Source organism: Dipodomys spectabilis, unplaced genomic scaffold (assembly GCF_019054845.1).
Source record: "Dipodomys spectabilis isolate Male_0828 unplaced genomic scaffold, ASM1905484v1 ptg000051l, whole genome shotgun sequence".
Taxonomy (NCBI): domain Eukaryota; kingdom Metazoa; phylum Chordata; class Mammalia; order Rodentia; family Heteromyidae; genus Dipodomys; species Dipodomys spectabilis.
This window is the reverse complement of record NW_024870728.1, coordinates 16,789,269-16,803,847: the sequence shown is the minus strand read 5'-3', so window position 1 is coordinate 16,803,847 and position 14,579 is coordinate 16,789,269. Positions and strand designations below refer to the sequence as shown.

Genomic DNA, 14,579 nt, shown 5'->3' with positions numbered 1-14,579 from the left:
TGGTCTTACAGAAAAACATTTTGTTAATGACTAGATTCTAACTATATACTTCTTGACCTAGTTTAAAGAAACACAAATAACCCTATGTTCTCAAGCAGTACTAAAATGAAGTTCAAAAAGTCAAAACTCATTCAGACCTGCAAAATGGGTTGTCAAAAATATAACATCTAAATTTTCAAATTCAACAGTGCTTGACAGGTATCTCTTGTTTCTCCATGAAGAGTTATTAACTTTAAAAAATTTCTTAGATATGAAGAATGTGCAATAATTTGCTTAACAGACCAGTAAACACATTAATGAAGTCATAGTATTGCAAGCGTATTTAAATGGTTGTTTTGCCCATGTCTTCGCCTTTCTTAGTTGCCTAAGCTTTATATTCTTTGGAAATTTCTGTAACTATTTATAAAAATGTACCATGCCAATTAGGTCATTTTTAGTATTAAAATATTCAACTCTAGTAATAAAAATATCAAGCAGAGAGTAGAGCAGGAACATAATTATTGTATTTGCAAACTAACAATTCTCATGAAGGTTACTACAGGCAGTGAAATACTGATTAACCTAATTTTTCATGAAAGTGTACTGTGCTTCTTTGAATTTTCTTAACTAAAACACAAAAGGTTTATTAAAACCATTCCCAAAATAGCATTTAGTATACACTTCAGCCTTGACATTAACACTGTACAATTCAACTGGAACGTAATTACATGGATTTTGAGTAATTTACTGGAAAGTTACACATGTGAATGAGTGTTTCTTATCTTCCTCAACACTGACCTAGCAAAATTCTGTGAAACAAATTTAATGACTCATAGCATTATTTTATGAGCATCGGCAAAAATTAAGATTTGTAATTTGAAAATTTTTCCTGTTTTTTCATTATAAGGTAAATAACTTAAACTTTATCTTCTCCTAATACATAAGTAGTAGGTTTCTAATTACAGTCTTTTCTTCTTTTATATGACATACATACCAAGCTTGATCATTCAACTTTTCCCTAAGATATTTAATAACATTTAAAGGGAAAGAAAAAAACACAAGTGATATATATGTTTTATAAATATGGTGTTGTTTAAAAAAGAAAGTCAAAATAAAACTAAAACAAAAATATTTTTGGCTGGATGGTTACAATGTGAGTCTGTATATATATATATATATATATATATATATATATATATATATATATATATATATATATTACAGTTATATCAGGGTGAGTCTTTTTCTTTGGAATGAAGTAATCCCCGTTTTGTGACTAAATTTTGAGCACCATGTATTGCCATAGCCATTTTCTTGCCTGGGATCTCTACAAAGGTGCTTGGATTTTGTGTATTTCTAGGTAATTGTCCCATCTATCACAGTAACATATCAGTGATTAACATTTTGGTATACGATACTACTTTACATTATAGTGAAAGCTGTATTACCTTCAAATTACTATTTCACATAAAGTTGAAACTTTTTAAAGAATCAGTTATCTTCCTATAATCTCATCTATAATGTTTAAAAACAATTGGCCAGGAATTTGAAGCTATTTAAGTAAGGCCTTCTTGTCTGTCTGATTTTCATGTGTAAAAAACCTACAAGGATAAATTAAATATATCTGAGGGCTTTTCCCTTAAACAAATCCACATTACACAAGCTACCTACATACCTTCCATTCTTTGTCACATCTGACCCTACACATCTGAACAGAGCTTAAAACTGAAAATTCGAGGAAGAGGGCAACATCCCTGACTAGGGAGAGGATCTGCCTACTGCAGAAAACTGGAGCAGTCAAGGACTGATTGGAAATCCCATTTCAAGGAGTTAATGAGATAAACTGAAAATGACTCACCCCTATATAAATGTGTGAGTGCCATTTTGTAGTATAAAATCTTAGGTAGTAAACTAAATTACCTGCCCATGGGTATGGTAAAATATGTATGGAAATAAAAAAAAGATCAAATTACCTAATGAAATTCTCCTCTACCTTTTGAACCCTTATCGTATTATTGCTATATTAAGAACTGTGGAAACTGAATCCCAAACTTCTCTTCTGATATGCTATTCAGATTTGAAGGCTGGAAGTCAGGACCCAGGCTAACTCTGCTTTTCAGCAATCCAATACTAGCAGAATTCTGAAAAGGGAGTTTCACCATTGCTACCCCTGAATAAAAAGGAAAGAGAATAGATGTCAGGTAATATCAACATCAGATGTCACAGGCAGTCATCAGGTTATTCTTTCAGCTGCTTACCAGTGTGACTCCTTTTATGTACCATAAGCACATTGGGCCCAATGCAAACCATGCCACAGACGTCACATTTCAGTTTACCATTCGGAAGCCGGATTCCTCCCTCGCCTTGAAGCTCCTGGACTTTTCTGTTGTCAGCCACCTCGCTGCTCTCAATTAGGGGCTCTTCTAGGCTGCTACCCTCATCATGGCCCCTGATCTCATCTTCGCGGCTCAGGGGTTTCCTGTCACACTCTTCATCACTCTGCATTTCTAGCTTTACTGAATTTGCTGTAATTAAAAAAAGGAAATATTAAGTATATGCTATGTACTCTTACCTACATCTCTCCTACTACCTGTCATTAGACAAGATGGATGCAAATGATACATAAAGTAGAATAGTGTCCATCATCAAGACCATGCTGATACATACCTTGCCTTATGGTTTTTCATTGAAGCTTTGCTAATTAGAGCTCTAGGCAAACAGAGAGACTCTACTTCTGCATAGACACATTCATTTGCTTAACTCAATTATTTTTGTTTTTTGAATAAGTATACTTTTCACCCTGGCTTTTGGGTTAGTTATTAAGGCCACTAGTGTGAGACACATTTATGGAAGACACAAGGTTAAATATTGCTTAACACACAGAGCCATGCCTCTTCTTAAACAACCATCACTATTTAGTTCATATTCTCTGCTTCACATCATAGAACTTGTATAAACCTGCTTTCAAACAGAGCAAGAGAAACAAATCATGATCTTAATCCCCCTAATGTCTTCCACATATAAAGGCACACAATCAAGGCAAATGTCTTAAAATCAGACTAAATACAAATATTTGTTTAAGACCTGCATAAATTCAGGGCAAAGTGAACAGACCTCATGTACCCTAAAATTAACTCTCCCCTTTTTCTTGTATGAAAAAAGAAGAAAAAAAGAATTCTCTATGGAACACATGAGTCTGCAAATCAAGTATATCTAACTAATCTCTGGACACCAAAAAGGAGTTAGTGACAGAAATGGCAGAGCATGCATGTAGACACTTGTGACTATTGAGAAATTTAATGCCTTCTGTTTGCTGTTTTTGGATCATCCCACAGAAAAGTTGGAATTCTGTTAGTACAGCCCTCATTCTGGATTGCTGACAAGTCTTTTCACAAAGCAAAAGCAAACTTTAAGTTAATATCAGTTTTTAAATTTGGTGACCTTGAACATTTCTGAAGAAGTCATATCTAAGTTGCAGAACAAAACAAATTATTTAGTAGTACTTGAGTAGAGGAAACATTTTCATGGAAAGGAAGTATTTTTCACTGCATGTATTTTGTTACTTATACTTCTCAGGACAAGCAGTGCTATCAAAATGGCTCTTTTCCTGTCCTCCTCAAAGTCCCCTTAACAAGACACAATGAGTACTAGCAGTATAAACCTGAACTAATTATTTAACCTTGACTTCTTACATCTTTCACTTGCAAAGTGGAGATGAATTCAGATGAGTGAATTAAGTTAGAGCAGAAGAATTTACTGAGTAAGGGTGACAGTCCTTAACTTCCTAAGCATTTTAATGAACTTAAGATCTCTATGTCCTCCATAAAGTACAGATGATAACAGTACCTACCTCCTAGAGTTAATGAAAACATGAAATGGGTAAAAATAGAAACCTTGCTCACCTATCACTTTTCTCTAGAAATGCAGTGCTCTCTCTCTCTCTCTCTCTCTCTATATATATATATATACATAAATATAAATCTGATTTTATATATATATATATATATATATAATCAGATTTTTTGTGAAGATCCCTTAACATAGAGTATACTCCATAGTCTACAAAAGGACACAAGTTCTTGCTGAACCCAACACCGACACAACATGTATTGTTTGAGGTTTTACTTTAGTTAGAAACTGCTATGACCTTACAGGGATTATAGAAATCTATGAACAAAATTTTCTCCAATGTGATATCCGTAGCATGCTCAAGAAACTAGGATACATAGCAGATGTTAAATTGATATTCACTGATTAACAAGGCAATTAATACATTTGTTACTAAGTTTATATATCCTTCTAAACTTGTTTAATACATTTAAAGAATGTATTCTAAACAAGGTTCACAGTACTTCAGACACAATCTCAAAGAGACATCATGACCATAGTTTTCATACTCAGAAGTATGTCTGAATCCATTTTTAAATATAACTTTTTCATTTGACAATCATTAGAACTCTAAGATTATTCTTCTTTGTTGCCATATTAGAGTACTGTCAATGTGAAAATTGTCACTTATGTACAATTTTTAACATGCATTTAAAAACTATAAGTAAAATTGGCCACTTTTTTGTACAATTAAATATCAAAATCAAAATTATTTACCAAGGTTTTTTGCTAGACTGCATGTCTTTTCTCATTGGATTTAAATGTTCTTTATATGCAAGTCGAATATCCCTTATCTAAAATTCTGAAAATACAGTATCTAAAGTGTTTTGAGCAATGATTTCATTTGACAGGTTATAGTTAAAATGTAGGCACAAAAGAGAAATGTACACATTACCTGAATTGTGAAATGGTAAACCCTCAGTACAACACCATAATAATAATACAATCATATTTTTTAAAATGCAGGCACAATAAAAATGTGTAAAATTACCTTCAGGCTATATGTGTTAGGTTTTATATGGATCAAAATTTCTTCTGTCAACTTCAGTTCCATCCCCCAAAATAACTTATGATGTACATAAGAGTATTCTAAAAATCCAAATAAACTTAGGAATACCTCTCATCCAAGGAATTTCTGGCAGAAGATATTTAACCTATACTAATGAAGTTAGTCTTATATTGCTCTGGTTTACAAATACTTTGGGTTTACCATTTTACTCAAGGGTATTCTCTGGCATATATGCTAGTTTCATATACATTTTTAAAGTTTTCCACTATAAATTTTAGGTTCAATATCTTTCTTCAAGAAAGTTTCTACCCTCAAGATATTTTGTGTGTGTGTGTGTGTGTGTGTGTGTGTGTGTGTGTGTGTGTGTGTGTGTGTGTGTGTGTGTGTGCGCGTGTATAGCTATTGGTTGCCCAATGTAATCTAACATATTATTAATAATTGTTATTCAAAAGGGAAATTAAGCTGAAATAAGCACATGAAAACATGACTTTATAAAGCATGATTTAACCCAGCCCATGAATATAGATATAAAAACCTAACAATAGGCATGGAAAATATTATTTACAACTGATCACATATAAACATAGTTATCAGAAGCTTGTACTCCTAAAAGAATATATTGGAAGCCAATATAAAGAAAAGATGTTTTTGTTAGCACTGAGACAAAAAAAATGACTGTCATAGTATGATGAATTATTTCTATTAATTTATAAAGAATAATATGTTCATCATTTATGAATATGAATCCTAGTGCTGTCCTAATACAGTAAATTAGTAGTATAATGTATTTTAATAATGTTATAAATTAAATTTTATAAAAATGGTCTAATGTATAAACAATACCACAGTAATTAATTTTAAGGAAAATCTCTAAAATGTAGCTGAAATTCCATATGTAAGAAAACTGGACTTGAGATATGGCTGAAATGGTAGAATGTCAGCCCAGCATTGAGTGAAAAGGAGAATACAAGACTGAGCTCAAGCCCAGTTATTGAATATACATACATACAAACAGACACACATCTTACTATTACAAATCTCAAGAATAATTTTTCAGGCTTGTTTTTCCAATATGAATTGAGGTTTACACACATTAATGTACACTTACAAGCAAGAATGACTTAACAAAAATACTATTTTGGCTAAGGGTGTGGCTATAGTGGTAGAGTATCTGCCTTGCAAGCACAAGGACCATTCAAGCCATGGAACTGTCAAAAAAAAAAAAAAAAAGGAAAAGAAAAGAAATCTTCAGGAAAATGGATTTTTGTTAGGCAAGAAGCAAGTTTGTGTGTGTGTGTGTGTGTGTGTGTGTGTGTGTGTGTGTGTGTGTGTGTGTGTGTGTGTAGTAAAGGCTGCTTGACTTGAACCTATAGCTTTCTGCATGTACAGCTTTCATGAAATTTTCAGTGTTCTGTTTTAGTATAATAGTGGTTGAAAGAAAATTGTCACTATAATATAATTGAATTTATTTAACAGTTTCATAAAATATTATAATTTTTCCAAACTTTGTTTTAGATTCTAGCTATGAACTATAATTATTGAAGGATACAGTTTTGCATAGAAAAAGAATAAACTGATGAAGTAACTAAAATCATATTTCATCGCCCCTTGTTATGACTCTAAGAACAGCAGTGTAAGTTTCTCTGCACCTAAAGGAGAGAAGTCTCTTCCTCTCTGCCACTTAACTAGTTGATGGACCTAGGGAACTTGGTTTATAAGGACTCAGCCAACCTACATCATCTAAAATAAGAAAGGAAAAGAAACAACTGAATAACAACAAAAAACTACTTGATATCCTGAGAACAACTGGCTAGGTAATTCAGTTTCTTGTAGCAATGATAATGATAATATCAAAATAGCGTAATTTTTTTGTTTCATAAAAATACATATTCTGTCTCATTTGACATCCTGAACAAGTAAATTCTAAAGCATCACTTACTAGTGGTAGTTAGCAATTTGAGGACTATGTTAGTTATTATCCATTTTAACCTGTAAAACAACAGTTGGTGGAGAAATGCCATATTATCAAGACTTCTTTGGGGGACATGTTCTGACTGTTGCATAAATTATTGGTGTAGAGATAAATCACACCTTCATCTTCTCAATTGAAGTAAATACATAGTGTCCCCCAACTTTTCTTGAGGAAATAAATATGTAAAACAAAAGAGGGCAAAACATTAAGCTCCTGGAGATTTCCTACAATTCATAAAACCTTATATATTACCCAAACTGGTGGCACCACTGTAGCTCAAGAATGGAGTTTCTATTTTTTGGCTAACAACTAGAGAATGTAGAGCAAATCAGCCTAATTTAAAAAGAAATGCCATAAACAATGCCCTATCCCTTTATCCAGCCTTTAAATGAATGATTAAGTTCTAACGATTCCATATTTACCATGCCTGATTATTAACTCCATTTTTACACCTCCTTTTGGGCAATATAATTACTTTGAAATCCTTATGACCTCTCAGACGAAAGTATTTCAACAGCTTTCTGAAACTGTTCTCTTTTCTTTTTTAAAATTTTTTATCAGTTTTTTTAATTGTGAAAATACCATACAAAGGGGTTACAATTACATGAGCAAGGTAATGAATACATTTCTTATCAAGCATTGTTGCCTCCTCCTTTGTTTCCCCTTCCCATCCCTCCCCCTCCCCCCTCCCCCCACTCATCCTCCCTCCACCCCCAGTCAAAGTTGTAAATTCATTTTTCAACATAACATCTTGTACATCTCATTGTTGCAATGGGTCCACCAGCATCCCTATTTAAACAATTTGTTTTTTCCCTTCCCCTCCCCAACATCAAATACAGTGAAAACAGGGGCTATACCGTGGGGGAGGGACATACAAAGCAACAAAGAAATCATCTTATAAACATGTGAGAAACAATAGCAAGAAAGAAAAAACATTTGAGACCTTATCTTGGGGTTCATTTAGCCTAACATCAACTTAAATGACTGTTTCTGCTTGTCTCAGACATATACTAGTTATTGCAAATAAGGGAAACTATGGGACCTATGTTTCTTTGGGCCTGGCTTACTTTCACTTAGTATAATTTTTTCCAAGTCTTTCCATTTCCTAACAAATGGGGCAATGTCATTCGTTGTTCAACCACTTCGTTCAACCACTTGTTCAACCACTTTGGAAAGCAGTATGGAGGTTCCTCAAAAGACTCCATACAGAGCTCCCCTATGACCCAGCAATCCCACTTTTAGGCATTTACCCAAATGATCACAAACAAGACCATACTAAAGCTACCAGCACAACTGTTTATTGCAGCATTATTTACCATAGCTAAGATATGGAACCAACCCAGATGCCCCTCAGTAGATGAATGGATCAAGAAAATGTGGTATATATACACAATGGAACTGTTCTCTTTTCTTGTCATTGGCTACATCCTACTCCCTAAATTCATCCTATATTCGGTTCCTAGAACAATCTCCTTAGAGCAGAGTTCATTTTAGCATTCTCAACATCCTCACAGCACCCATAGTATTCCTCAGGTCGATTTACTATTGGCCCTTTATTTATTCATATATTTTCTGGTCAAACTGTTTTCGTCATCTTCCCAGAACACGGCCTATGCATCTCTATTTACTACTTTTTCTTGGCTCCCATAATTACTTTCTGGATTTTTTTCCGATATGCTGCTACCAAAATAGGCACACCAGCCAAGGCTCATTTATCTGTTACCATTTTTCAAAATGTCTTCAGGTTGCAAATTTCTCTTTCTATGAAACATTACAGTATAGTGATTTCCTTAATATACTTTTGAGAACTCTGCATGGCCTACACAGTAAGGCATTGAAAATAAATGCATTCTTGATTCAGTAGTATAACGATTCTGTCCTTACATAAAATTAGGCACCTGGTAACTGGTTAAACTCCTGTTGATGATTTTCATATACAAGTTACCTACACCTTGTGACAATGAATCACTAAAACAAGTAAACAAAAAAGCACAGAGTTAGTTGTTCAAACTCAAAACACCATCAGTAGAATATTAAAAGATGACTACATGGCAGGAAATTGTCTACGTACTAATGTATTAACTGATTTAGTTATGACAGCCACTCTAAAGTATTTAATTTTATTTTCAATTTGTAGGTGAGAAAAGTGAAGCCCAGAATGGGTGAAGTAACATGAAATCACACAGCTATTTAGAATTAGCTGAGTGTGGGGACCAGAATTAACTGGGGACTAAATTCTTGGTATATCCACTTGTCATCAAAAGCAAGACAGCTATTAGTTAGTAGTTAAGGAAACAAACAGAAAAGATGTTAATATGTTAAAGACTAGTAACTTAGCACCAATATGTATCATCTGATTTATAGTTTTTATTTCATGTCTAATTCAGGTATTATTACATTGCCAATTTGGGGTAAAGAGAAATTTGCCTGAGCATCTATTTTGGAAAAAGATCAGTTGATACTGCCAACTTTTCTGAGTAGGGATTTTTATCTCATATAAAGAGCAATCCACTTTGAACCGGTGTTTGGCAACCATCTGTTTAACATAACTGTGGGAGGCTTGTGAAGCAAATTACATTGTGAAATTATCTCTTTAATAAGGGAGTACAAATTTCTTAACCTAACTTCTGAAAGAAGTAAAATCATTACTATAGAATCCAGCTGAGCGGGAATGTTCCCGAAGGGAACCACAACACAGAATTGCCTGAGGTCACTAAGGACACATAAACCAGGTCAGAAGGTAGTGCTGTGAGCTAAAGAGACAAAGATCAAGAATGGGGCAGGCTTCTATTACGGGGCAACAACAAGGGAGAGGATCCAAAGCCTGGAGACTCACTTTAGCAGCTCTATGGAGTCTGAGGGGTGAAATGACAAGGTGACAGGAGAGCACAGCAGCTCTCCATCCCCTGGCTTCAAACATGTTTGGGTCATATACACAGAGACCAAAGCTACTGGGGTTCTTTCCCTAGTGTGTGTTTATACACATATCACTATTTGTCTAAGAAAAATAGTCTATATACCTAGCCCTGAGATGTAAGGCATATCAATTAAAAATGTATAGACAATAAAATGTACTAAACAGTGACAAACAGAACATGTGGTAATTAGGAAAACTAATCTGGACAATTGCCAGATTTTAACAGATCTATGCCAAGTATTTATTTTCCACCATGTAGCAGCAGCATTTTTGTTTTTACAATGCTCATACCTAGTTTCCAGCCATTAATGAGTGAATATCTTATATAAGCATATACAACATATATATTAAAAGATAAAAATAATTACAAAGTGACATATGAAGTACTAGCTCATATTAAGAATGTTGGATTACAATACCTACGTTTAAACTCTTAACATGTGTAGATGTTAAATCACTGAGTACTCCCCAATTTCTACTGTTGTCAAGTACAGCAAGCAAGATAGTACTGTGGTTATGAACACTGAATTTAAATCCAGTTCCCTCGAATTTGGCCAGGATTTTTCATGTATTAGCCTCATGACCTTAGGAAACATAACTCTCAATTTTCTCATCTATAAAACCAAGATAATGAGTTCTGAGTATTACATATAATTGCATATATGAAACACTAAAAGCTATTTTGCTTCTTCTTAATAGATCCACATGAGCCATTTCATAAATGCACAGCATTGTACAAGTGTAATTCAGGAAAAAGGAAAAGGCTTCATGAAGGAGGTAACCTTAAATAACAGTTTACAGGTTGTTATACAATAAGGGACATATATAATAAGCCAAGAGCTATAATACTGGCCAGGGAATGTGGACAGTTTATTCTCTAAATCTGCAACAAGCCAAGGATGTCCACTTTCAACAATTTTATTCAATATAACACTAGAAGTCCTAATCATAGTGGTCAGGTTAGACAAAAAAATAAAGAACACTCAAATTGAAAAAGAGGAAACTAAATGTCCCTGTTGGCATGATCTTATTATACATAGAAAAAAATCTCAAAGATTATATCAGATAGTTTTAGGACTAATAAACTTAGCAAAGACACAAGATACAACATCAACATATTTATTTACTTACTGACATTTTCTTTATTGAGTTATAATTAGCATATAATAAATGGCACATATTAAAAATAAAAAATTCAAAATATTGCTATCTGGCAATGACCAATTATTTTCCTACATTAGTCAAGGAGTCAATCCCATGTGTAATAGCTATGGAAAAAATGTAATAAGGAAAGAAAATATTTCTATCACGAAAACTATAAAACACTGATAAAAGAAACTGGGGAGAACGTAAAAACCAGAACATTTAAAAAATCCAAATTGCAGGAAGTAGCCAGAAAGAATCCACGCCCTATTTCATGATTTTTAAAAGGCTGGAATGTAAGGTCTGCTCCTGGATGGGGAACAGACTCCAACTTCCTCCCAGCAAAGTCTCCACCCAATACCTGCGTTACTTAGGCAACTGGCACACCTGGAAGAGGTCACATCTGCATCCACTGAGGTCACATCTGAATTTGATGTGGCCAAACCTTTCTCCACCCATACCCTAGATAAGGCCTAGCCCAGGCCCAGAGGCCTTCTCTCGCTGCTCTTTTCTAGCTCTTTTCTAGCTCTTTTCTCTCTCTTTCCTCTCTCTTTCCCAGCTCTCTCTCTTTCCCAGGCCTTTCCCAGCCACGTGGAGTGCCAACCTTGCCTGGTCCAGCAGGTCTACTGAATAAACCTACCCCTTACCTGAAAAAAAAAAATCCAAATTGCCAAAATAATTTTGAGCAAAAATAGAAAAAAAGTCATTAAATACCTGACTTCAAAATACACTACAAACCTGAAATAATCAAAAAAGCATGGTACAACTGACACATAGACCAATGGAACAGGATGCAGAGCTAGGAGTAACCCCAAGCACCTATGGCCATCTGATTTTCAACACAGCGTTCTTTATTGTTTTCAGTAAGTTGAAATGACTGGGAAATGCTGGGAAATTGGGTATCACATACAGCATAATAAAATGGCATCCCTATCACTTAAAAAATTGCCCAAAATGTATTAAAGATTTAAATATAAGACCAATAAAATTACTAAGAGAAAAAATAAGGAAATGAGTATTTTAGGGCATTAGAATAAGAACTTTTGGGGCAAGACTGCAAAACACCTTAAACAAAAATAAAAATAAACAAATGGGATTCTATCAAATTAAAAATGATTCACAGCAAAGCAAACACTCAAGAGAGCAAAGAAATAACCTACAGTGAAGAAATATTTTTAAGACTATACCTCTGACAAGGAGTTAATATCCAGAACATGTAAGGAATTCAAAGAAATCAACAGAAAAAAAAATAATTAAAATGAGCAATGATCTAAATAGATATTTTTCAAAAGACCTACAAAGGGCCAATAGGTATAGGAAAAAAATCAACTAATTGCTAATCTACAAGTAAATGTAATCAAAACTATAATGAGGTATCACCAATAAGAATGGCTATAACAAGGGTCAGTGAATATGTGGACAAAAGGAAACCCATGAATATTGTTGGTGAGAATGCAACTTAGAACAGCCTTATGAAAAACAGTAAGGTGGTGCCTCAGAAAGTTAAACAGAACTATTGTATGATCTAGGAATGTCATTATGACCATACGTTTAAAGGCAAGAAAACAAAGATGCTGGAAGAGACATCTGAAAGCTCACATATACTGCAGTATTGTTCATGCTAGCTAAGTATGAAAACTAAAGAATCCATAGATGCATAGAAAAAGTAAATGTGAGATAAATACGGGTTTGGAATACTATTCAGCTATAAAAAGAATGATACTCTGCCACCTAAGACAACATAGATATAATTAAAGACCACTACAGTAAATGAGGTAAACCAGGGGATAGAAAGATAAGTGCTGTATGATCTCACTCATAAGTTAAATCTAAAACAGCTGATCTCACAGAAGTGGAGAGAAGCAAGGGGGTTAGCAGAGGCTGGGAGAATAGGAGGAGGCGGGGATGGGGGAAGTTGATCAATGGGGACTAAGTTATAGTTAGATAAGTGTGAGAAGTTCTGGTAAGCTATTACACAGGAAGATGACTAGAGGTAATGATTATATACTGAATATTTCAAACAGCTTAAAAGAAGAGATTTTCAATGTTTTTTAACAAGAATGATAAATACTTGAGGTGATAGGTAAGTTTACCCTGATTTGAATATTATATAATGTATATGGTACCTCATAAATATGTGCAATGTTTACATATAGGTTAAAAATCTTTTTAAAGATAGCATTTACATGTTGAATAAAATTAATGTGAAGAGAGATGGCAGATGGTAGTTAGGACAGGAAATGAGCATGAAGGCAGAAATGAAGTGACACTGTTTACTGGATATGTGCATGCAATGGGTAACACACACATAGAATATATACTTAAACCAAACAGGGTTTAAATAGAGTAAAACATAAGGCAACAAGTGAATGGCAGCAATTTCAAAAGACAAATACTGTCAATTTATTAGAAGACTTGTGTCTCAACATCCAAAGTATGAAAAGAGGAACTTCTTAAAAATCATTCAACTCAAAATTATTCACCGAGCAATCTGCTCTGTAGCAGGCAGTTACCCAGCCGAACAAGACAGACAATGCTGTGGCACTATGAGATATATCTGTGTGTTGTGTATATGCATATCCTTTTCTCTTTCTGTACGTGGCCACCTAAGCACTGTAAAATATTCAGATGAAAAATATGATTCAGAACATCTTCACCTCCACAATATTAAAATATTAGGCAAAATGTAAGGGGCCACCAATTTAATAAAGTAGCTTCCCCATGCTACTCCTAACATGTCATCCTTACTTTGCAAATGTAAGTTCTGGTTACCCAATGAATTGTGCATCCCTTTTTATATCACTCTTAAGTTTACTTTTCAAAGCTCATGACTTAGTACATGAAATTGTAAAGCAATGATTTAGTTTTATGCATCACAGAGAGCAAAGTAGACCATCTACAGTTAAAACTACACATAAATGGCTTTGTTGAAGTCTATCATGTTCATTTAAAGGTTGCTTCTTATTAAAATGCTTGATTTTTATTTCATCAAATAATATAACTAAAATTTATACATATTGTTGGGTTTTATTTGGGAGGATTGCACTAGGATTTGAACACAGGACCTTGTGCTTGCTTTACTGGTGGCTCTACCACTTGAGCCATAATGCCAAGTCTAGAGTTTTGCTGATTATTTTGGAAATAAAGTCTCCCAGACTTTTCTTCCCAAGCTTGCCTAACTGTGATCCTTCAGATCTCAGCCTCCTGAGTAGCTACCAGAGTGAGTTACCATCTTCCAGCCACAATGGGTTTTATTATTTATTATATTAACTTGTGACATAGCACCTATTATAATTGTACAAGTTGCATTCTAAGAGGCTTAGCTTCTTTATCTATGAAATGGAGATAATGCTATTTATTTATGCAGGTAAAATCATTAAGTCTACCTGTTAGAGGTCAAGGATCTTGAGGTCCATCTACTCTGTAGTATAAGCAATTCCAGGATACAATTAGACTGTGCTTAAAATATTATAAAAACAATAATTTGTGTAACTGGTCATTACTACAGTCATTTAGTACCCACAATATAAATATATTTATACAGAATGTGTTCCTAGATGGAGGGAGGGCACTTGGATGAAGATCTAATTTTCAGATAATGTATTTAAAACAACAGATTTCCTAGTTTATGTTCTACTGTGCTTCTGGAGGTCATAGGAAGAATTTGTTTA

At 34.0% G+C, this 14,579-nt stretch overlaps 1 protein-coding gene across 3 annotated transcripts in view; it reads right to left on the bottom strand.

Annotated features, from left to right (window-relative positions):
* Ikzf2 (IKAROS family zinc finger 2) overlaps window positions 1-14,579 on the bottom strand; it is a 156,176-nt gene that overhangs the window by 58,028 nt on the left and 83,569 nt on the right. For 2 of the 3 annotated variants that reach the window (XR_006147354.1, XM_042679197.1), the window contains exon 4: window positions 2,238-2,504. Coding sequence is in view for 2 of the 3 variants with exons in the window: in XM_042679197.1 (XP_042535131.1) it covers window positions 2,238-2,504 (267 nt within the window). In the remaining variant the exon portion in view is untranslated. The remainder of the gene's footprint in view (window positions 1-2,237; window positions 2,505-14,579) is intronic. The other variant, XM_042679198.1, reaches the window with a different exon arrangement.